The 25,834-nt window shown below is 48.6% G+C and overlaps 2 protein-coding genes across 2 annotated transcripts in view; one reads left to right on the top strand and one right to left on the bottom strand.

Moving 5' to 3' along the window:
* LOC122377298 (toll-like receptor 6) overlaps positions 1-25,156 on the bottom strand; it is a 39,309-nt gene extending 14,153 nt beyond the window's left edge. The window contains exon 1 of the mRNA XM_043357251.1: positions 24,691-25,156. The gene's annotated coding sequence lies outside the window, so the exon portion shown is untranslated. The remainder of the gene's footprint in view (positions 1-24,690) is intronic.
* Positions 9,465-11,237, top strand: LOC122377310 (putative nuclease HARBI1). Its single transcript, XM_043357252.1, has 2 exons — positions 9,465-10,488; positions 10,761-11,237. The coding sequence occupies exons 1-2, from the start codon at positions 9,662-9,664 to the stop codon at positions 11,017-11,019; spliced, it is 1,086 nt and encodes a 361-aa protein (XP_043213187.1). The 5' UTR covers positions 9,465-9,661; the 3' UTR covers positions 11,020-11,237.
* Positions 25,157-25,834: the final 678 nt, after the last annotated feature.

Below are 25,834 nucleotides of genomic sequence, written 5' to 3'. Positions count from 1 at the left end.
GGAGGCGGCCGCTCTCCCCCAGCAGTCAACGCCGGTGGATGTCCGCACTCTTACGCGGGCTGTCGCGCGGCACTCCAAGAGGAAGTGGCAGGCGGACTGGCCGGCCGGTTGGTACCGCACCGTCATGGGGGACCGCGCCCCCGCCCCGGTCCGGACCGCCACCAGGGAGGAGGCCGTCGACATCCACCAGCTCCGGTCTGGCCACTGGGCCCGATCGGAGCAGTACCTCCACCGGATTGGTCGAAGACCTACACCTGAGTGCGCTCAATGCGACGACAAGTAATGCCCTGCGGGCCGCTGCCTAGTCTGCTCTGAAGCAGCGGACACCCCGGCGCACGTGTTGCTGGAATGCCCGTGCCTGTACGGCCCCCGGCTCCGTGCGCTGGGCAACATCATCGGCGCGGCCTACGATGTCCGGCGCGACGACGTGGTGGCGGCCTTGGCCGCCGGATACATGGCCCACAAGAGCGGGTCGGCTACGCTACCGCCCCGGCGGTAGCCGGGGGGTCAAACAACAACAACAACAACGTCCACCAGCTTCGCGTGGGTCACTGTTCGGGCTGCCACCAATACACCGAATCGGATGGAACCCTGTCGGCGAATGCCGGCGGTGCCCCGACATCGACTGCGCGGCGGCCAGTGCATCGCGTGCCGGGAGGAGGCTGGCACCCCCGATCGGCCATTGGTCACAAACCGTGTCCCAGCTCATGACTGCATCCAGCGCAGCTCTGTGAGATGTTCTGCTGCAGTCTGCCGCGTGTGTTGAAAGAAGAATGAACATGAGAAAACCTCAAAACTTTATGCCTATTAGTATTTGACCAGTATTGGAATAAGTTTGGATTTTGAGAATTTGTGTCTCTATGCTTGTGCCTGTGTGGAAAGGCATGCTTTACGGTGTACCATCTCAATTTGTGCGGCTGCTGACAGGCCACCTGGGTGCCAACGTATGTGCGAATCCGCGAATACGTTGTGTTTCGTCAGTCGGTATCGTTCTGAAAATATTGACTGCAATAGGCTATATAGCGTATGACGGTTCAGCCCAGCAGTAATAACTGACCATTGATTGGGCGAATTTTGTGTGGTGGTTCGCTAATACATAAGCTAAAGAGTGTTTTGCCGGAATCGTTTAGTAGCAGAACTGACCGGAATATAAGTAGAATGCAACGGTTTGAATCGTTAATTTGTTGAAACTCGATTGTTCTCTGAGACCACTGTGTAACTTTTGACCTGAGAATCACCAATTATAACGACAATGGTGGAAGCAGTAGGCACTGTAGAGTGTAGGCAGCACTATATAGTTGGCACACTTACGCAAGCACACGACTTACGCAGTGGACATCTGCATCATGCATGTTAAGGTTTACTGGGAAGAGTGGAGAAATTAGTCAAAATATAACTGACTAAGGAAAATAGGCGATATTTCCAATTGAGCTGGGGCGGAGAGGGGGAGGGGACGTATGGTCAGCTATGCCAATAATTCATTCTCGTTTTGCAGCTGTGTAAAAGGGCGTCCGTTTTTTTGGTGAGACCTTCCCCATTGGCCATTTCCAAGCTAAATCGTGGTGGAAAGTCTGGAGACCTCAGCCTCGGTAGTCGGTACCCTGCGCGCTGCGCCACCTTGCGAAACATAAAGCAGCAGTCCTGACATCTACAGGCGTTACTTTTCATGAAAGCGCGGATGTGTTCGCGCTTATGCGAAGAAAATTCTTGCGAGTATGGTTGATAATGAGATTAATTGTTGTCATTTATTTAATAATTCATTGGCAAAAGTACCCTAATAAATCGGTAAAGTAGCTTAAACTGTATCGTATTTCCTTGGGAAAAAAATGACGAACTCATCCTAAGACATCCAGATTATTGGATGCGTTCGTCAGTTGTAAGTAGTTCAAGTTTTTAGAAAATTTGCTTGTGGAAAATCATAATGTTTCAAAGATATGCCTATTTTTGAATAATTTATGCATTCATCTGCATTAAAAAATGATTGTAAAGCAAAAGTGCAAAAGATTATTGTCAATTTATTTTCTCAAATCACGATTTACGAACACACAAAACTCCAGCTTTTAATTTAGTGCGTGTGCGAATTGCGGTCAAGAAAAAAGATTTAAACTGTCTATATTTCTCTCAAAACAATGAAGGATGAATGAGGAAAACGCTGTTTTGAACAATTGTATATTTATTTTTTCTCAATTTAGCAAAAGTACAAAATTTTCAACTATTATTAAATTTGCTCTCACAAAACCCATCACTTTTAAGCATGACGTCATGTCAGCCAAACTTACTAGCGCCATCTCTGGAGAGCATCTTTCGAAACCTCCAGACGATAGAGAGAGCCACATTCGCCAAGTCTACCCCACCACAGCAGCAAAGCGGTCCAGCAGACTTTCACTGCGTGGTAGGCCAGCCCGCCGCGCGCCCGAGTCCTGCGGTACAGTCTACCTCGCAGGACCCGAGCCGCTCGCTCGCAGAACGGCGCGCCGGCCGTAGCCAAATGACTCGGACCCGGCTGCCGGATGACATTTATACGCTGGGCGGCGGCGGCGAAGGCTACAGTTTTACTGCCGACCCAGCCCACCCTGATGGCAGAGTCGGTCGTGTCATGGCCGACTCCGCTGTCGGACGCGACGGCGCGGTTTGGCGCCGCCTCGGGCGACGCCGGCGACTCACGTCCCCTGTTTATGTCCGCTCCTCGTTAAGTAGCCGGCGACGTGAGGCCGCAGCAGGGCGGATGGCTCTGGAGGGCCGCCAGCTGTGCCCGCCGGTGTCCGCGGCTGGGGAAGCCGCACTCTGCACTGTTTGTTATCGTGCGGCGGCCGCTCGCGGATCGAACGGCGACGCTGATGGGGCCGTTAGGCGGTGAGCGAGCCGATTGTGAGGACCTCCGCCGTCGTCGAGTGGCCGCCTCCGCCAATATGCCCGGCTCGAGAGGGTGTGATGGTCGCTGGGACCCACTTGACGGCGCGCAGCGAACCTCTCGAGTGGGCCAAAGAGGGCGACGCTGACGAGCCGCCAAATAGGGGAAAGGGAGCAGAGACGGACGGAAACGGCTGGGTCGCCGTCCGGCCGCCGAGCACTTATCAACATTCCTGGAGGTGCTGTTCCGCAGCTCCGCCCCATCGCGGGCCGCTGCACCAGCGACAATTGAAATTACCGGGCACTTACTGTCCGGGGGCACGTACGGTGCCGTGCTCCGGGGCCGTAGCCGGGCGTAGGCGGCGCCCGGTCGGCGTGGGCACGCCCCGATCGCACTATATCACTGACAATGCATTACCTGGAGGGGCGCGCGCCCGCAGTGTGCGCCGCTGCGGCCAAGACCGGGGCAACGGCCTACAGTCCGCCCGGAGAGGGTGGTCGGCCGGCCGGCGACAGGCGGTGGGCAAACGCGGCCCCTGCACGAGGCGCCATTCACCGTGAGCGACACTGTCGGTCCAAAGCCGCACGGCTGGCTGAAAGCCGACAATGTGTGGTGTTTGCCCATGGTAGATATTGCGGTCGACGTGTACACCATCCGCACCGGCCTGAATGCCGTGTGGCGAGGCCTTGTCGTGCCCTGCACAAACAAGATCGACTGATCACTCGGCGATGAATATACTCGTCGCTGAATGCAGCGATATGAGGCTTCCACGCGTGGTCTACTTATTTGGGCCCGTCCACATAAGCTTGATCTATAGGATCAATGTGTCTTTGACAAGCAAGGTGCTCATACGGTCATTGCGGGTACACAAAATGTGAAGAAAAAGGGCGAGAACCTGTCGTGTAGATGTATGTCTTTACCACAATGGGGAAGACGAAACATGGAAAGAATAAATAGCAAAAGTTGAGGCAGCGAAGTCGATGATGAAAAAGTGTCACTGACGCTGATGACCACATTTGTCACCCATGCAAATTCTGCAAAGTAAAAAGAATTTAAACTCAGCGTGACCATTCCTTCTGAGCGACCTTATATGTCAGTGCAAATATAGGTCTCATTCCAGCTCGTTCTCTTCTGCAATAGCTCTTCATGTGACATGATAACGCACCTATTAGTCAAGCAAACTGCGCTCCAAGTTTCCGAATTGTACCCTCGGGACAGACTGCATACTGATGGTCGAGCTCGGACACTGCGCCCAGCCATCGCTCAGGCTGCTCCGACCAGATAGAAAGCTGCAGATCGGGGAATTTTCTCCCATCAATCACCGCTTAATCCTGTAAGTACGCAAATACATCAGCAAACGAGACAGCAGTGGCCCAACTGTGATCCCGTGGCAACACTGAGCTGAACGACCGGCGTCTGACTATCTGCAATATGTATATTCCAGTGATGTTAGAAAAGCAGTAAACGCTGAACAATGATACCACTAACTTAGAGCTCGCCTGAAGTATACCAATAAATAAACACATGTGTCGTATTGGTATCAACTATCAATATTCGTTTTTTTTTTTTTTTTGGAGACCGAGTGGCTTAGTCTTACAAATGTGGACCATTATGGTGCGACACAGGCGCGTAACCACCACTGGGGACACTGGGGACCGGTCCCCAGTAACTTTTGGGTTACTGGGGACCGTCCCCAGTAAAACCGACGACCTCAATTTACTTGAATAGCCAAATATTGTCTCTAAATCGACGTGAAGAGTAATATGTAGTCAATGGAAAACAAAACTGGATGTTTTGTTTAGCCAGCGCCCGGGTGGACCTCTCAACCAACTTAGCCATGGTGGGGGGAGGGGCCTTTTGGCCACACCAGATTACCTAAGCAAGCTAGAAAGACGCGGTAAGAAGCAGCGATAGCTCGCTACAGTATCTTTCAGAATTACCTATGTCATTTTTGATCAAGTCATCGCTCAGGTCACTGGAGGTCACCAAAGGTAAAATTTTCACAAACTTTTATTCCCAATTTTGACAACTTTTCACAAATTGGCGCATACGTCAGGAACCAATAGAGCTGCAGTGCTGCGGGAAAGCGCATTCGATAGCTTTTTCAAAGACCTTTCTGAGCAATGTTCTCAGTTTTGACCTAAGGTCAACGGTTTAGCACCAGGTTGGCGTTTTGCGGGAAAGGTTTTTGTATCATAACTTTTGACTCAAAAATAGCATGGCGCTGATTTTACCGGCATCGCGTTGGTCTCGTCGAGACGCATGGAAGGAAAAGGTCATGTTGCATGTCATGCGATTGGTATTGTTGAGTTGAACACATCCATGGTGTTTGCGCTCTAACATGTTTCTACCTAGAGTAATGGTAAAAAACTGTTGGAGATGTTTCATGACCTGAGATGATCTCAGAGGCATAGAAGGGGTCACAGGTGCAATTTTCCGGTTCAGTGTGTCATGTTTACCTGTGTCGGTGGCGGTGCGCGCCGCGGTTGTGCTTACACGCGCAAAAAAAAATGGCAGGTGTGGCCAAAAACGCCCCCCACCATCTCCCCCCCACACACTCGGGCGAAGGCTGATCCTGAAATATTATATTTGGTCTTCGCGGCCTTCCATGTGGTCCCCAGTAACTTCAGACTCGTGGTTACGCGCCTGGTGCGACATTTTGCAGATATACGCCTCTTTGAATATATAAATCTAAAATCTTCCCAAAAAGGCGATGTTTGCCTGTCGAGGAGCTATTAGAGCAGGAAATTGAATATCCGAAAAAATACTTGTCAAATATTCTCAAGCCCCTCTTCACAAAGCATCAAAGAACCAACAAAAATTCAGCCAGCTTCGAAAAAATCCATGCCTCGCTCCAACAATATTTCACCACACTATTCGCCTGCCCAGTATGCTGCCTAACAAGAGGTGGCGATAGAGGCGTTATTCCGGAAACGTTTCCAAAGTGTAAACAAGCCTGGCGGCTGCTGAGCTACCCAGCTCAGCCCCCCCCCCCCCACCTCCCACCTGCACCACGACTCGCACGGCTCCATTTTGCCAACCTCCCAGCGCCAGTGCATTGGAGCTCCGTCCCCGGACCACTATCCGGACCACTGTCCAACTCGTAAAGCCGAAACCGCGAAACTTCCTCCACAGATCGCAATGTCGGCCGCTTCGTCCCGACGTAAATCATGCAGGCGACCACCAGTAAAACCCTGCTAAATGGGAATTAACGCTACCAGCTGCCGTCATGGACTCGATGAATAATTAACCGATGTATCAGGAGCCGCGGCCCGGCAGGGAGGGGTCGGCTGTCGTTAGGACGCGCGGCAATGCCGCTGTCGGCCGCTCGCTGGGCGGTGGCATGGCCAACTTTACACCGCCTGTGGCTAATGGGGGTCACCGGTGCGGTGGGCCGCAGGGACGCCGACTAGGTCACACGGGTCACACCCAGTGACCACTGACGGTCGGCCAGCTGACAGCAAGTGGACAGTGTACGAGATAGGCGCAAACAGCTTCACTGCTGGAGAGTTCGTGGCAATACGAAAGTGATGTGACTTTTCAACTGTTTACGGGTAAACATGTATCACCAATACATTTTGACAGGTCAAACTGATATTAAATTTGCAGGTAAAAGTTGAAAGAGGTGTGACTGTGTAGTGTGAGAATCAGGGCTGCGGAGTCGATGGATTTTCGGCGACTCCGACTCCGACTCCGACTCCGGCTTTCAAAAACCAGCTCCGACTCCGACTCCGACTCCGGGCAGAATTGTCGACTCCGACCGACTCCAACTCCCGACTCCGACTCCGCAGACCTAGCAGGGCTGCGGAGTCGACAGATTTTCGGTGACTCCGACTCCGACTCCGGCTCGGGTTTCTAAAATCGACTCCGACTCCGACTCCGACTCCGGTCATAACTGTCGACTCCGACCGACTCCGACTCCGACTCCGACTCCGACTCCGCAGCCCTGGTGAGAATTGAGGGTAGCTGTATGACTTTAAATTTTACAACAAATATCAAAGTAAAAAGCCGCCTATTGATATAAAACATTTCAGCAGGTCTTGCTAGTCACTTAAATCTGCGAATTAACCCGCTTTGTATTGAATATGCATGCGATAACACAAATCCAGTTTGTCCCATCCCATAAAATGAACAACACTAAACAACTTCATGTTATTATGGAAGCCAAATCAACTCTTCTCTTCATCAGAGAAGATTCGATTAAGGAAGCTCCAATCTTGTATTTGCAATAAAGCAACGCTAATGAGCTTCGAGCTAGGTTTCAGGCTTGCTGAGCAGCGCTACAGTTCCGCTAATTCCACTCACATGAACAAATATGATGCATGCAAATATCATTACAGTGTTGTGAATCCCAAGAAATGTTGTTCACATAAGATTCATGAAATGTATCTACCTTCTAGGCATGAGTTTGAAACATTCATACGTACACAGTCACACACACTGCCTACTTTTATGCAATTAATGGTATTTAAGCCTTTTGCTCCGCCATTCGAGAGGAGAAATGGCTTCTGAATTTCAGAGGTAAGAATCTGTCAAAGAAAACGGTAATGTTTTCTCAACTTTCACCATTTTTTTCACAAGCACCGCTGCACACCATCTGATGCAAAATGTTTACGAGCATTTAGCGGTACTCTTGCCTCTATAGCGCGAGCCGTCCTCCGCAAGAAAAAAAGACTTAAGTCAAAAATGAGGAAGTCGAAGATGAGGAGGAAATGGGGGAACTTGGCAATGAAATGTTGTGAATTGAGTGTGAATCAAAGAACCGAAGAATATAAAGCTAAGATTTGCATTTATGATTCATGATTGATTTAAGATTTGTGAAACCTACTACCGTAAGATCAATGACTAAGTTAAATGACTAAATATACACAACGCGAGACTATATTATCACGAAACCATTTGGTACCAGTGACCCAGATGCGGGGTTCAATATTTAGTTAATATTGAGTTCAAATTAACGTAAGAGTCATTAACGTAATAGCGCACAATGAATGCTGATACTTCCCGAAGAAAGAAGAGAGTCCGCCAAGGACATCGAGCCTACTGCCAGAGAATTATTGATGATATCGATGGCCTTTTAAGTGAGGCGTCGCTGGACAGGGACACCCTGCTCGTCAAGGCAGCCAGTTTAGAGCAACAGAGAGAAAAAATCAAGACGTTGGACGACGAGATCGAGGGGTTGGCAGCTGAAGATGATTTACTTGAAGAGATCCAAGACGCTGGCGAGTGTATAGCACGATACGACTTTGTGCTGCTGCAAGTTAAAAAAGCATGCGAACCCAGTTTCGATAGCAGCCCCCAGCCGCCTACGAACACCAACCCCAACAAAGAAACACAACCTCGCCAGCTAAGTAATTTGCCAAAGCTGGAGCTTCCAACATTCTCGGGTGATGTCATGGATTTCTACACCTTCTGGGACCTTTTTAAATCTGCTGTCCACGACAGACACGACATAACCAACGCAGAGAAGTTCCAGTACTTGAGAGCACAACTAAAAGGAGCGGCATTGAAGACCATAACCGGGCTCAGAGTGGCAGCAGACAACTATCCTGTGGCAGTAGATATTCTTCTGGAAAAATATGGAAACACAGACGTCATCATTGATGCCCACATGCTAGCCTTTGTGGACCTGAAGTGCGGTGCCTACTCATGCTGCGATCTCGAAGAATTCCGCACTGAGCTGGAGGCTCATGTTAGAGAACTGGAGGCTCTGGAAGTCCATGCCAGTGAATATGAAAGGAATGTGAATAGTGCCCAGTCATGATGGAGAAACTGCCGGTAAAAGCAAAGGAGAATCTCGTTCGTTACCTAGGACGAAAAACAATGGTGCCCCGTATCTCTGAAACTACTGGACGGGATCCGGAAAATTCAAATGGCATTCGATAGCTCTGTCAGATTTGTCGAGGGAAACCAAATTTCATTGACGTCGGGGTCACCGATGACGTCACAGGTCAGGTCAAAGGTAAAATGTTTCACCGTTCACGGGTCTTCTAGGGAAAGCGCTATAACACCGAGTAAAACGCATTTTGTCGAAAATCAGCGATAGGGCGTCAGTTGTCTAGTACATATGTTGCTATTAGAGGTCACTGGTCATACCAGGTCAGGTCACAGGTCAGGTCACCAAGGGTCACCACATGAACCCAACTTTACTAAGGTTGTGCGATGCGTGTTTTATGATCAATTTTTCATTTCCAACTCAATGGTGTTGGTTATAAGACCATCAGGTACGGCTCAGGTCACTTTCTGGTGGAGGTCAGGTCAAGGTCAGGTCAGGAGAGGGCCGTCGTGGTACGCCAGTGGCGGCGGCGCCGAGTCCCACGAGAGGACCGGCAGTGTGGTTGGAATGGCTGCGAGGGAAGCACCGAATACACTCAACTACATTTATTTACGTGGCCGAGAATCCATTGCAAACGACAATGTGGGTAAAAGTTTGTTAAACTTAACTTTTTGATCATATTTCGAAAACAAATAATTGATTTTGATCTTTTACACCCAAACACTAATTGATATAGAAAGTGATGTGTCAGGCGAAGTTCATTTTAGGTAAAGACTATCGATAGATAAAACACGCGATTATTTTAGGAAAAGCATCTCATTGTTGCACGCACGACGATCAACTAACGATTAAGTTTAGGTCCATACAAGGGTCCATATGGCCTTGGGTCCTAGGGCTTTGGTAAGGTGTGCAAGGGAGTGCAGGCCAGAGAGAAGCCGAATGATATCCCAGCTTTGTGTCTTGAGACGTTTGGTTTTTACGTAGCATGTTATTTGGATAAAAATAATAAGTATCTAGTACACAAGCCCTGGGTAATGGAATTGTTAGCAGTGCTCGATCCCGACGCACGAGATGTGTACGACAATCCCCAGCGGCCTATCCAGAGAGTTGGGAGAGTTTTCGATCAGCCAGACCTTTACCTCATCAAAAGGTATCGAATGCCAAGACACATGCTACTTGAACTGACATTACAAGTTCGTGATAGTATGGCAAGGAGCAGCCGAGGTCGTAACATATCACCAGATGTGCAAGTGGCATGCGCGCTGCGTGTCCTGGCGGAGGGCAATTTTCAGCGTCCATCCGGCGACACTGTGGACGTCAGTCAGCCCTCCGTCAGCCGCGTCCTCCAGCGGTTTTGTGAGGCTGTACTTGCTGCCTATCCCAATGTCATTCATTTCCCTGGAACTGAGCAAGAAATCGCTGACACAGAGCGCCAGTTCAGGGACAAGTTTGGCCTCCCAAACGTGCTAGGCTGCGTGGACGGCACACATGTTAACATCAAGGCTCCCGTCGTGAATGAACACCTCTACGTGAATCGTCACCAGAGGCACAGCATCAACGTGCAAGGAGTGTGCGACAGCAACATGCTCATCACAAACGTCGTCGCCAAGTTTCCGGGTGCCAGTCACGACGCTTTTGTTTTCGAACAAAGTGCACTGGGCCGAATGCTGGCGTCATCCCACGGCCGTCTGGGGTATCTGCTAGGAGACAGCGGATACCCACTTCGCTCCTGGCTGATCGTCCCCTTCGACGAACGACATCGAGAACGCATGACGCCGGACAAGCAAGCCTTCAACAAGAAACACACACAGTGCCGTTCTGTTGTAGAACGGTGCTTCGGCATACTGAAGGCGCGCTACAGGTAGGTGAATGGCATCTTTTATTGCATTATACTTGATTAAGTCATTTCCTGGCTGGGGAACCGGAAGTGATACCACCCTAACATATTTGATACCTAATTGCCTCATGAGCAATGAATAAGCTGAAAATGCAGAGGTGTAGCATGTCATTGAACGTCTGTAATAACGGTGTTGTTAATAACGTGTTGTCATAACGGTGTAGACGATCCCATGTTCTGGTTGATTTCATCATGATATTTTAATACTTTTTATATTTTACGTCTACCCCTTTCAGGTGTTTGGATCAGTCCGGCGGCGTCTTGCAGTATGCGCCTGTGAAGGCATGCCAGATGGTGGTGACGTGCTGCATCCTCCACAATCTGTGTCTGCTGGCCAATCTGCCAGAACCCGACGAGCGGCCACAACCAGAGGGAGAGCCCGAGCCGCCCCAGCCCGAGGTCGACCCGAACGCCGGGGATGCCGACCGGGCGGCCCTGCTGCGACAGGGCTCCGCGCTGCGCGATCGCCTGGTGGCGCTGGTTAACGGCCGGTAGAGGAGGAGGAAGATCACGAGGCTTGACGACATGCAGTGTGTTCGAGTGTCCGTGTGCTGCGCCCTGGCCCCTGCGCGTACATGTTCTCTGAGCTGTTATAGTTGAGAATATTGTGAAGCAATGACAAAGTTAACGCTATTGCTGTTGGCTAGCCGTGTTTCAAAAGTGATTGACATCTTGACATGTGATCTTATAAATTGATTTAACCCTCCCCGGCACAGGCCATTTTGAGTCCTTCGACGGCACAAGGGGGGGGGGGGGTACGACCCCCCTCGCGTTTGGCCCGTGATGAAGCTAGAGCTTCGCGGAAAAAACGAGCGTGTTGCCCGTCACGAAAGGAAGCCAATGATACGCAATTTGAAGGTCCTAGGTCATCGGGTGACCTTCCAGGTCAGGTCAATGACCCCAAAATCGGGAATATCGGGACCTGTTAGAAAGTCGTAAAGTGTGGCTGCTAAGGGGTTTTCCGGGGTGCTGATCACGAATATCGTGTTAGTTTTGATCAGAGATGATGTCTTTAAGCATTTAGACCAGGTCGGGTCAGGTCAGGTCAGGTCAACCGGTAGGGGTCGTGGCGGGTATTCGTAATACGTGTCAACCGCCTCTGACAGTTTCGTAACATGTTACGAAGGCACCAAAACTACTTCGTAAATGTTCAAATGGTTGCTAAATTCGAATTCAGCTAAAAAAAAAACTAGCCTAGAAACATGTAAAACTCGTAAAAATGAACCGAGGTCACCAAAAGTCAATGACCTGACCTGACCTTCAGGTGACCTTGACACCCACCCTAATGCATGGGGGCAACATCAAATCACATGTTTGAACATTTGAAACCACGAAAAGCTTGCAAACGCGCGGCTAATGCGAGCCGACATAAGCCGAATCGCGATTCCGGCCAAACATGGTCTCGGAAAAGATCAAAGGTCATTTGGGTCAGGGTCATGAAATTTTCAGGGTAGGTGTAAAATTTATCAATGCGAGAGTAGATACTGAAAGTTTCGGCGCGATCGGTTTCGTGAAAGTTTCGTGAAAGTTTCGTCGATGAAAGTTTCGTCGTCGCGATTTTTGCAGCAGCACCCCAACCTTGACACATGCAAATGCGTTGTGTGACGGTAGGTGCCAACCTATATGCCGAGTTTCAGTGAATCGGTTCAGTATTTGCCGAGTTACCACAACATGGGAAATAAACTGACAACTCTTTATTTTGCACCTGAAACGTGCGATGATGATCGCCTATATGCATCGGGACTCGGGAGTAATGAAAACGTTTGTTGAGGGCCGAAGGGTGAAGGTGACCTAAAAAAACGGAAGAAAATCATATCAGTGTTTGCTGACGGTTGTTGCTGACCTTCCAAATTAGCCTTTTCTATGTCAAGGAGGTCAATATTTTTACGAGGCTCGTGCTCCATCTCGAGATGCAAAAATTCATACATTCTCAGCGGCTCAGGGTTTGCATTGTTGCTTGCATTTTTAGCAAGCATTGCATTGTCCTTTTGTTATCTAATATTCTAAAACGTCCCACTTTTTCACATAATAATTAGAGACCGAGATCACCATGACGTCTAAGCGCAGGCCAAACTTTTCCAATCAAGAACAGGCTGCTCTCGTTGATATCATCGCTGGTCACCCAGAAGTTTTCAAGAAATTCAGCGGCCCAGGTCAGTCCAAAAACCAAAAAGAAGAAAACTGGCGATTGATTCAGACCGAGCTAGCTGCTTTGTTCCAGACTTCCAGGTCGGTAGAGGAAATAAAAAAGAAGTGGACAGACATGAAATATGCTGCAAAAAAAGAAGTGGCACGGTTCCGGCGAGAGTCGGGTAAAACTGGCGGCGGGCCCCCACCAACAGCGCCGGAAGACCTGCACCATAAGATCATAAGCATCGTTGGAGAGGAGGCCGTGGACGGAGTGGTCGGCGGCATCGACACCGCGCAGGATCTCTCAGACCACTGCAACGCAGGAGAAGGTGACCATGCCCAACCGGGCACCAGCGATGGGCTTCACTACGGTGAGCAGGCGCGACCACTCAAAAAAAGACGACATGCGGCAGCTGAGGAGTCTGTGGCAGCAGAGATGCTGAAGACACAGCAGGGAATCTTGGCGTCGCTCAAGGAGCTGGTGGCCACTCAGCAGAGAAGTGTGTCGGTGCAAGAGCGGCTGCTGGCTCTTGAAGAGTGCAAGGTGTTTGGCCGCTCTAGCAACTTCCCTAACAGTGAGACGAACTGACTGACTGACTGACTGACTGACTGACTGACTGACTGACTGACTGACTGACTGGCTGACTACACGTGTGCTACTCGATTGTGTTAATGTGAAATATAATTCCTTTTAAACTCGACGCACGTGTATTTAAAATATGGCGTACGGTGCTATACAGTGTTTTTAAGGAATATATTTTCATGCCTGAAAATATCTTCCATTAAAAATACAGTATCAAGAATCTAGATAAATCGAAGATTGAAAAGTTAACCGTTGGCTCATAAAATGACATAACATAACTCAAAACCAATCTATTGTGTTGGAACTCTTAAAGAGAACCCAAATTAATAGCATACAAAGGTGATCCCGCACTTAAGACTGCTCTGGGAGTAGTCGTAAGTTCACAATACCTTCAACATTATGATCGTACGATTATCGGAAGATTGGACTTAAGATGTCCCGACGTGAATCGCACTTACGATCGTTCGTACGACAAATGTCTACGACCAAAATTTTGATCGTAAGATAAATCTTAAGTGTCTGCGATGTCAACGTGAATACCAAATTATCGTACGACAAAGAGCGATCGTAAGATAAATCTTACGAAAAATTCCGACGTGAATACGGGCCCTGGACGACTTGAGAAAATTCTTATCGGATGAAGTTAAAACGTTGAAAGCATCTGAGACGAGAGGAAGACGACCGCCAAGAGCTGGAGCTCCCCAAAGACGAGCAGCAACATATCAGGCGAGAGGAGCAGAGCTGTTGTGTGCTGTATGTGGTGGCCAGCATACTCATGAGAAGTGTCAGACGTTCTATGCCATGAACTTACCTCAGAGGCTGGCCGTCTGCAGAGAAAAAGGTCTCTGTTACCGGTGTTTAGGACAACGGCACATGTCTCGAGCTTGCACCGCATCTAAGAACTGCGAAGTGGGCGACTGCAGAGGAAACCACCACTCTTTGTTGCACGCAGCTTACCGAGACACCACCAAACAAGAAGAAGCGATTGATCCTGTCATCAACTCTCCCCAGCGAGGAGCCGGGCCCAGAGAAACTTCCCACAGCAATCGAGCCCTGGCAACATCATCCCCGACGCAGTCCGTGGTTTTCCAGACAGTGCCAGTGGTGCTGCAAGCAGGAAAGCACAGCCTGGTGGTAAATGCATTGCTTGACCCATGCTCGGATGCATCATACGTGAGTGAAGCAGCGGCCGCTGAAATTGGTGTGACTGGTGAGGAGTGCGTGCTCAACCTGACGACCGTTCGTGGTCAGGAACCAGTGAACATGAAGAAGACGAATGTGTCCATACAAGGCACCGATGGCCGGTTCAAAGCAGACATAACCGCACCCATTACGAAAGATCTGGCAAGCACGTCTGAAGTCTTTGATTGGGCAGCTCTAAAAACGAAGTGGCCTCACCTGAGCGATATAAGTTTCCCAAATGTGTCCAGAAGGCAGGGTGTGGACATGCTAATAGGAGTCAGTCCGCAAACTCTGAGTCTGTTCGTTCCAGAAGAAACGAGGAAAGGTAGAGATGGCGAACCAGCAGCTCTAAAGACGCCTCTCGGTTGGGTGGCGTTCGGACCGATGAGACATGCAGAAGAAAATGGCAACAACATCTCCAACTTTGCTCGCACACTAAGGACGAAAGTTGCACAGCTGGACAAAGAAGACATCATTCAGGCATTTGACAAAATGTCAGATATAGACTGGATGGGTGACAACAACGAAGACGGCACGCCGACATCACACGAAGATAGGATGGCAGAAGAAAAGGCAGCTGCCAGTCTGCAGTTTTCCGACGGACGCTACCAGATCGGAGTACCGTGGAGAAGAGGGAGGCCAGCTCTGCACTGCAACTATGAAACAGCCGCCTCGCGGCTTGAGAAAACCGAAAACTCGCTGAAGAAAAAGGGTGGTGACCTTGCCGAAAGATACAACCAAATACTTGAGGACTATGAGAGAAAGGGCTACATGAAGAAATACAGCTACGAAGAGTGGATGGCTGGCGGTGGCGGCGGTTGGTTTCTGCCTCACTTTCCACTAGTGAGAGAAGATAAATCAACCACGAAACTCCGTATCGTCTATGACGCGGCTGCGACGAACCAGGGGAAAAGTCTGAACTCAGAGATATATCCAGGACCCTCTCTGTACACGGACCTCACAGAGATCCTGCTACGCTTCAGACAACATTCGGTGGCTCTTGTGGGAGACGTAGCTGAAATGTTTCTACAAGTAGAGCTCCCGCCCGAAGATCGTCAGTACCACCGCGTCCTGTGGAGAAACTTCGACGTCAGCCGGCATCCAGACATCTTCGAAGCACAACGCTGGCTGTTCGGGAACGCGGCGGCCCCGTTCTGCACCCAGTACGTCATGAGAGAGCACGCCAAGAAAAATGAAGAACAGTACCCGATCGCCTCCCGAGTGATCTTGGACAACGTATATATGGATGATGCATTGGCGTCATTTACAGACGAAGATATCGCTTTGGAAGCGCAGCGCGAACTCAATGAACTCATGCAAGGTGCCGGAATGACGATGAGAAAGTGGCTGACAAATAGCAAGTCCGTACTCAAAGCCATCCCAGAGGACCAGAGAGCACCTGGTGCCCACGTACACCTCCAACAGGACGAGCTACCTAGCGTCAAGACGCTGGGTGTTGTGTGGAATGCTGAGTCAGATGTGTTCTCCGTCAGTGTAGCGGACGATACACAACCGAACCAGACGTGCTCAAAACGATCATGTCTGAAGAAGCTCGCCTCAGTTTTCGATCCCCTCGGATTTTTGGTGCCATTTGTCATAGTCGCAAAGATTCTTTTTCAGTCAACATGGGATCTGAAGCTGACGTGGGATGAAGAGATCACCGGTACAATACGGCGTCAGTGGATGAACTGGTGTAAAACCCTCGTGCACTTCAGTCTGGCGTGCATGCCAAGATGTTTGCACGACGCTGGACCCGGTAGTCCGGTGAAAGAAAGTCGACTTCACGTCTTCACGGATGCTTCAGAGAAAGCCTATGGAGCTGTGTGTTACATGGTCACGACGACGAAGAACCAGATTATTTCCAGACTTGTCATGGCAAAAGCAAGGGTAGCTCCGCGGAAGAAAACGCAAACCATTCCTCGACTTGAGCTGATTGGCGCGGTTATGGGCCTTCGGCTGGCTAAAAAGACATGTACAGCTCTGGAGATACCTCTGAAGAACGTCACCTTTTGGACCGACTCAACGGACGTCCTGTGCTGGATAAGCAGCGAAACCAGAAGGTTTAAGACTTTCGTGGCGAACCGTATTACTGAGATCCGGAGCGACACGGATGCGTCCCAGTGGCGACACGTGCCTGGAGCATCCAATCCTGCTGACCTGGCATCCAGAGGGTGCACAGCGGACGTGCTGATGTCCGAAGCAGTGTGGTGGGAGGGCCCGGCCTTCCTTATCACTGGAGACTGGCCGCCCCAGCCAGTCCTCGCGAGAATGGACTTCGATAGTTCTGAGTTCTGTTCTGAGCGTCAGCAGCAAAAGACGCTCGCCTCAAGCAGCTCAATACCAGGCTCGCTGGATCGATTGCGCCCAGAACGATATTCCAGCTGGACAAGACTGGTCAGAGTGACAGCATGGATCAAAAGATTCATTCAAATTCTGAGAGAAAGGGTGAAAAAAGGAAAGGATCGGCACAAGTTCGAAGCAGAAAAACAGTGCAGGCCGAAGAAGAACAACAGAAAACGTGGAGGACAAAGCAGCCTTTCCAGCGCGTTCGAGCTGACTGTTGAAGAAGTGACCGCAGCTGAAGTATTTTGGGTGCGTTTAGCACAGACAGATGCTTTCGAGGATGAACGTCGCTGGCTCGAAATCCACAGGAACGAAGAAACCACGCAAGGGCGCGCTAAGAAACGGCGAGATGGAAGAGGAAAAGAAAGCCGCCTACAAAGATTGAACCCGTTCATAGACGAAAATGGTCTCATACGAGTGGGAGGCAGAATAGGCCATGCAGATCTACCGTACAACACAAGACATCCCTACGTTCTCCCGAAGAGGCATGCAGTGTCTGCGCTCATCGTGCGGCATATCCACGATAAGTTCGACCACGAGCTCGGGGTAGAACACAATTTGGCCGAGCTGAGGCAGACATTTTGGTTGGTCAGCGCAAGAGAAGAAATCAAGAGATGCATTCGGACGTGTCCTGAGTGCAAACGAAGGCGCGAGAAGACTGGAGCGCAAATAATGGCCCCGATGAAGAAAGAGCAGCTGAAGCCGACGTACAGAGCATTTTCCCACTGCGGTGTAGACTTCGCTGGGCCAGTGGAAACAAAAAACGAAAGAGGAAGAGTGAAGACAAAGCGATACATCTGTCTTTTCACCTGTTTTCAAACTAGAGCAGTGCACCTGGAAATGGCGTATGGTTTAGACACCGACTCGTTTTTGTGCACCTTGGACAGATTCACCTCAAGAAGGGGTGTTCCTGAGGACATCTGGAGTGACAATGGCCGGAACTTTGTCAGTGCCGAAAAAGAGCTGAAGAAAACGTCAGATGCTCTGGACAGGCGTAAAATCCACAAGCAAGGAGTCACGAGAGGTATCCGCTGGCACTTCAACCCTCCCGCTGCGCCTCATTTTGGAGGAGTTTATGAATCCCTCATCAAGTCCGTGAAACGTGCTATGTACAGCACTCTGCGGACCACAAGCATCACCGATGAAGAGCTACAGTCCGCCTTATGTCGCGCTGAGGCTCTTCTGAACTCGCGTCCGCTGACTCCGCTGTCAGCCGACCCGACTGATCAGCCGCCTCTGACTCCTGCACACTTCTTGGTGGGACATATTCAGCTGCAAGCGGATGCCGGGCTCGAGGGCGCGAGAGGTCACTTGAAGAGGTGGCGTCTGGTTCAACAGTTGGTCGCAGCGTTTTGGAAAAGATAGCAGCGAGAATATGTGCTTTCGCTACAAGCTCGTACAAAGTGGAGGACGTCCCATGAAGACCTGGCAGTAGGGGACGTGGTACTGATGGCAGAGTCATCGGTCACCAGGGGTCAGTGGCCGCTGGCCAGAGTGATCAAGGTGCACCCTGGAGCTGATGGACATGTGAGGGTGGTAGATGTCCAATGCAAAGGGAAGGTCTACACCAGACTCGTGGTGAAGCTGGTGCATCTAGAATCTGCCCCGGCGTAAGGCTGCCCGTGAAACGGACGGCTTAAACATACTGTGGCGTCGACACTATCGAACTGCAATGCGGTGTGATCGAGTGAACTTGCAAGTTGCAACTGTGCCTATTCATTGTGTATATTGACCTTCATGGTGCAGAAGGTCAAGGTGGGGGAGAATGTTTACGAGCATTTAGCGGTACTCTTGCCTCTATAGCGCGAGCCGTCCTCCGCAAGAAAAAAAGACTTAAGTCAAAAATGAGGAAGTCGAAGATGAGGAGGAAATGGGGGAACTTGGCAATGAAATGTTGTGAATTGAGTGTGAATCAAAGAACCGAAGAATATAAAGCTAAGATTTGCATTTATGATTCATGATTGATTTAAGGTTTGTGAAACCTACTACCGTAAGATCAATGACTAACTTAAATGACTAAATATACACAACGCGAGACTATATTATCACGAAACCACAAACATCACAATCTGCAGTAGATAACAATGCGTAACAAAAGTCTTCTGCAAGGTGCCTTCTGCAAGCTGTAACTATCTCTTTACAAAAGAAAATATTTACTCAACGTGTTTAGCCCATGTATGGCATGTGACCCCACTTGACTGCGTGTTGATACCAGCGACGAACGCAGCAATCGCGCCAAAAAGTCACATTCTAGGGTCCCTCAGACAACCCAACAGACCTCAGACGGCAATCCAAGGCTTGCACAAGGGGAGGGACAACTGCCCTGTAGGCTCTGCACTGTCGGCAATGTCGGAAACGCTTTGTTGGCGTCACTGGCAGTGCCCGAGGCGGCCACACCGGCTACAGATAATAGCACTGACGGCTCTCTTCCAGCGAGCCCCAAACTCCGACGCACGCAGTCGACTGGAAGCAATTTGCGACAGACTCCAAGTTTGACTTTGGCGTCCTAGGGGTGTAAGCGCCTCAAAGTTCTTCGGCTGACATACGAGCAGTGTTTGTCGCATACCCAGTTTAGCAGAAAGCCTCTGTCTTTCTGTTTGATTAAAAGATGAGATGATCTTATCAGCGTTATTGAAATCACTATCAATAACCTTGGCAATACTTTTACAAACAGCCGGCTGCCTAGATTCTAACAAATTGTAACAAGCAACTATGCGTGCATGATACTAAGGTAAGCAATTCATGACACTGGCGGATCCAAGGGGCATTCGGGACAAAAGCCCCCAGCAGCGCCCGAAATCGATGGAAATTTGCAGCTGTTCTATGATGGAAAGAAATATAAGCATTTTTTATAAGAACAAGTGTGTCATTAGCTGCTCAATAGTGCATAACAAAAGAAAAATAGCATACCCCCTCCCTCGGCAGCGTCCGAGACCACCATTCTGGATCCGTCCATAACACTATGCAACAAAAAATGAAACAATTTCTGTTCCTGGAAAGCGACCGAATTTTTCTTATTCATTGGGTCCTATTATAACCGAAATGGGCATTAGTTTTGATCTGAAAATGCTTTTCCGGTTTTCAGAGACGATTTTCGATTTTAGGCCCCGAAATTCGGTTTTTGGCCCACCGTGTCCGATGTAATTGAGTAATCGACTCGCGGTAACTTTCATCGCCTTTCCTATGCCACAAGCTTTCGAATAATATCTGGTTTTGCATATTTGCGTGCAAAAATAACGTCATAATGATAAATCTATGTTAAAGTAAGAAAATGTTGAGATTTTGTAAAAATTTGACATTTTTTTTCGATTTCATTTCAAAATAGAGGAAAAACTAAGGGCCCTATCCAAATTTTGAGCCCAGTTCCTTGAAGAGCATTCAATTTCCGTTCGGAAGGTACCTTTTTAGTGCATTTTATCGGATTCCTGTGGCGTCCAGATTGAGTTAACCTAAACACATATCCTAAGTCATATCACATAGCATTAACCTGATAACGTATGTTAACGCCATAGGATCAACGAGGGGTCAACTGAGGTCATGTTGTTGACCCCTTGTGACCTCGGGTCTTACGCAGGAACTTACTTTTGAGCAGTCCTGTCGCTCAGAATCTTGATCTGTACCTCCATTTGTTAGAATGATTCTTCATGCACTGAACACATATTGTCATGGAAATGGCTGGGGGCCCGTTTTTCAAGTGACTCAATCTGGACGCCACAGTAAACCGATAAAATGCACTTAAATAGTACCTTCCGAACGGAAATTGAATGCTCTTCAAGGAACTGGGCTCCGAATTTGGATAGGGTCTTTAGTGTTTTCTCTATTTTGAAATCAAATCGAAAAAAGGTCAAATTTTTACAAAATTTCAATATTTTCTTACTTTAACATAGATTTATGACGTTATTTTTACACGCAAATATGCAAAACCGGATATCATTCGAAAGCTTGTGGCATAGGAAGGGCGATGAAAGTTACCGCGAGTCGATTACTCAATTACACCGGACACAGTGGGCCAAAAACCGAATTTCGGGGCCAAAAATCGAAAATCGTCTCTGAAAACCGGAAAAGCATTTTCAGATCAAAACAAATGCCCATTTCGGTTATAATGGGACCCAATGAGTCCAAAAAAATCGGTCGTTACTCAGGAACAAAATGCCTGTTGCATAGTGTAATGGTAACTGATACGATAACATTTGGTTTTATTCGATATCACAGTTTTTCAACGTAAGTACCTGTGTTCTCAGGTTTGTTTACAAATCAAACATGCCCATACGCAGTTGTAATTTTTACAAATGCCTTTCAACTTTTTTTTAGTGTTTTACGGAAATTAGATATCTGGCAACATTAACATCCATTTTTATTTTAATACCGGTCTGATTGAGCGCTTTCAAAATCAACTATCCCAACGAAAATAGCAAGTGCAGCCATCCCTAGACAACATTGTCATTTGACACCGTATATAGAACACAAATGCTTGAAAAGATCTGCCTCCACTCGCCAGGCCCCACTCACAGTCACCAAATGCATGACCTCCTCATCCTCCTGGTCCCGTAGTCAAAGGCGCCTGTCCCAGGAGGGCGTGTGGCACCTGGCCGTCGCCGTCCAGACTCACAGACGGGCATCGATCATCGACCACAGGTGGGGCGGGTATAGGGCACGATCAGCACGCACCAGCATCGACTCGGACAACCGCGCCGCGCGAGCAGCGGACGAGTCTGGGTCGGACAGAGTCGTCACCCATCTGTGACAGAGCTGACAATACTCCGGCTCCAGCCCTGATGGTATATACCACCGGCTTCAGCTCAGAGTGTTCACACCGGCTCCAACGGACAGCTGGGACGGTATTACCGCGCCACGAAACAGACGTTCATTTCCTGTATATTTGACGATAGTATGCAACTGCAAGTTCATTACTTACGATGAACAGCGCATAGATGGAGAATGCTTACTTATTCCAACTTCTGTATTCATTTTGCCATCGAGTGCACATTGCACAGCACACGAAGCCCAGCATTGCTAACAGGACGCTGCTTCACATTGTCACACTGCACTTCGAAATTGCGCCCATGAAAATTATCGTCGACTGCTTGCCAGTTATAAGACGTCGTGATTAAATGCTTCCGCATTAAATCATCGTTAAATGCTGGAAAACGCAGCTGCAGGGTGATTTATCTGGTGACACAGTCAACCCTCGCACTAGTGGGACATCCATTATTATTAGAGTTCAGCAAAACACTGTTTCGGATTCAATAAAAATATCATCGCAGTCGCCAAGCAGTTCCCTAATATATCCACATTGAACAAACTGAACAGGGCGTCGCAAATGTTAGTTCAGTTGTTTAGCAGCTGAACCATAGATCAATAGAAATATATAAACTCGAATTTGAACATAATTCTTAGCTGGAGTAACTATGCATTGGCAAAATTAACTATGAATCCAAACAGAATAAAGTCGTTAGAGAAAAAGTGATTCAGTGAACAGACCAGTGATGACGAAGGGAAAAAGCAATTTTAGGGGCGTTTTCTGAAGACCTGTCTTCAACATGGGGAATAGCTCGACCAAAACTTTATTTATATCGCTATGGTCATTTTATTTGTTTCTTTGTTTGTTTTGTTTACTTAAGTCTTAAGCAACTGTTTAAGTTTGACTTATCACATGGAGCACGAACGTGACCGGCTCAAAGTGATCCTCACAATGTGTGGTGTGTACTAATGTACTGAAACTATCACTGTCAACTGCAACATATAGAGAGATACGAGGACTGCTCCAAATGAAGCCGACTTAGATCCACAACAGCATTCGTGAACATAATTCGTTCGACGTAATTATCACCTGCCAATTTGTACCAAAGGTGAGGAATTAAGTCGCACTGAAGTATTTAATAATACAGTTGGTGACTTATTCTTGATCAAGTCGTGTGATAGGGAAAGTCCATCTGGCAAATCTATTATGCTGGCTGGCCTTTGTGCCATGAGACCATTTCCCGAGAAAGTGGCCTTTTAGACCTCGATCAGACCTTTACTTATGTATATCCCAGTATGGCATTGTGCTGGTGCTAGCCACATGCCCATATCGCGGTGATCCGTCAGCTCACGAACACCAGCCTCAGTCCTTCCCGTTCACAATGTCGCTGGCCCGGCGACCACATCTCGCACAACACTGCTCATCTCCTGTATAGCTGGATTGGATTTATAAAAAGATGTAAACGAGGATGAAATCGAGTCGTTTGTCGTAAAAAAGTCCTGCACTAAAATGAAGCCTATTATGATGAAGCTTTCTGCTATATGAATTATGGAAACCTGCTTGAATCAAATCTCTCGCTCTCATCTGGCTCGATAAACAACAGTCTGCATCCGGAGCCAGCTTTTAAACTATTTTACCATTCACTCACTCCCAGGCCTCAGAGATCTCAGCCCAGCTCGGAGATCTCAGGCTGCCGGCCCCGAATCGGACCCTTCTCCGTCCGCTCGTGGGCGATTGCGCTCCACTCCATCACCCAATCTTAAATCGCCCCTGCCGAATTACCTGATGACTATCGGCGCCCCCACTCGGAAACGCCGGCTCTCATTCGTGGTGCGGAGCAATCGGTCGGCCTTAGAGCCGAGACGTAACGACTTCTGCAGCGGCCCCCGGTTTCCGAGGGTGGAAATTGGATTAGGTGTGGCAGCGTGGGCTCCATCCGACACCCGCGGCGTTTGGAGAGCACTTGGTAGCCTTCCCGTTATGGTGGCTAGTCACCGTTCACTTACAGAAACGACTGACACTCCGATATCTGACGAAAGTGGATGGACGCTCTCGACAGGGTGTAACTGTGACAGTTTCGAACAGAGATGTTATTACACTAATCACCTCAATGGTATAATGGCGAAGGAATCACGCGAATCGCTCTTGTAATTGTAACTGCATCGCGATGAAACTACATAGTGCAACTACGTTCTTGTATTTGTAGTGTTATACAAGGTCATCTTCTGACGCACGTTTACTTCTTAGTTTGCTTTTTTTATCTCAAGGAAGTTGTATTATATAAATCTGCACTTGTTTGCCTCTAAAGTATGATATCAGGGGCCTAAGTAGTTTCCAAACCCTCGTATTCGTTCATTGGTATTTTTCTATTTTGCTTAGTTGCGTTCTAAAGCACTAAAATGTGAACGCTAAGTAAATTATTTAAGCGCTGACTTCATAAGGAAGTATGTTTTAGCTGGTAAATTAATATTCAAGACAATGCCGTGAAACTGGATGCAAGGATGCAAATTGGGGAGGGTAGGAATTCGGAAGATGAATGAATCATTCAGCCCTCATAGCCTGCCTGTGCAGTGTTTGCGTCAACCCGATTTTGTACATCATCTCGAATTTAATGGTGCATCGCTTGTTAGATTTCAACTTGCTTTTATTATCAAAAATATGATCATTTTACTGTTATTGTTGTTATTGCTCTGGCAAGGGAAGGGAGAGGGCAAAATAAAACGCTTGTGTTTCCGTCCAGTATGTAGAAGGAAAAAGTTGATCTATATATGTGTTGATGTAAATTACAAGGCACTGAGGCGGGCTATGATTAATCTCGCAGATCTTATTCGCACCATGCTTGACGAATCCATGGATGCATGGAGTAATTGCAGTACGAGCTGTGATAGTGGGATCGGTGTAAATGAGAATCTCGTGCGTGGGAGCATGCGTGGTGAGAACGGCCGCAAAATACATCATTCCACACCCAATTCATGTTGATGACATTAGGTCGAAAATAACTCACAGCCACCAGTCCGCACCATGAAAAAATAACGATCGGTCGTGGTGGCCCGGTTCGTATCGCGGTGTTTCCTATATAATATTCATGTGACTGCCGGAAGGCGCGGTGCCATGTGACAAGTCAGGTTGCGCTGCTATACGAGCTCCATTCACAATTTATAGGCGATCCTGTTATCTTAGCTCTTACCTCTATCAGTGGTCGTGGAATCCGGAGAAGTCCTGGTGACGGATTTCTTTCAATTCAGACTCCTCGAATCTTGTGCAGCTGAGTGTTGTCAACTTCTTCTTAGATTCCGCTCACAGCTAGCTTCAGAGCTAACCGCGACACTTTTTTCAGTCACTCCGCTATAGTATGAAAACTAAATGACATGGCTGACCAGTCTCTACCACACTGTCATTCAGTTCACGACTCTAGCAGTCGTGACACGGTCTTGCTGTCGTGACAAAGCCGTGACAAACCCCACGTGGCTGTTCACTGAGCTCTATTACTCACGCCTCCGCAATATCCACAGTCAGTATATCACTTAAAACCAGTTCAGCAGCCGAATCCTCAATCGTCTCGACTCCATCGGGAAGACTAGATTTCAGGCGCGCTCCAGTACCGTTCCCGGCTCCGTCGGACGTCCCTCCGCGTCGGAGCCGACGCCAACACTGCAGCCGTCGACTCCGACGAACCTCACTACGGGTCGACGCCGTCGGGACCGTCGCGTCGCGTCGGTGGACGCCAGAGCGTGAGGATGGGAACCCGATCGGACGGCGCACCGGTCCCGGAGGGGCTTCCAGGCGGCCCACCGCCCACCGTGGCAGGACGCTCAGAAAAAAGGGTTGAGGTGGACTTCCTGTATTATGCTTATATATGCAAGGTTTTCAAAGCATGCTATGAATAAAAAGGGTATTTGCTAGCAATATAATAATCGAAATTACTACCTGCACACAATCTTTCGAGGGAACTGAGCCTGTGATCTTCGAGAATTAAATCATGCACGAGCACCTGCCTGTCCGGAATATAGAAAGTGCAGCTATTACGCTTTCAGTGTTGTTGCATACTGAGATTGAGGGACGACTTTCGGACTTTGATATATTATGCAGCAGCTAATTCGGGATGCCCTGTTGACAGCCTTCCACGATCATGCTTAATGGCATATGCAATATACAATACATCGCATGTTCGTCGCGAGGAAAATAGACAAATGTTTTCATATTGAAGCTGTAGTTGAACAGCGGAAGCAGTACAGATCATATCCAGATAGCACTATCAACATCAAGATAATGCTAAATTTTCGGCGAATGATTTGCGTGATTGTTTATTAGGGGTACCCATTTTTGGGTCA

This window comes from Amphibalanus amphitrite, unplaced genomic scaffold (assembly GCF_019059575.1).
Source record: "Amphibalanus amphitrite isolate SeventyFive unplaced genomic scaffold, NRLGWU_Aamphi_draft 000043F_arrow, whole genome shotgun sequence".
Classification (NCBI taxonomy): Eukaryota; Metazoa; Arthropoda; class Thecostraca; order Balanomorpha; family Balanidae; genus Amphibalanus; species Amphibalanus amphitrite.
The sequence above is the reverse complement of the archived record's forward strand: the minus strand, read 5'-3'. Positions and strand labels throughout refer to the sequence as shown.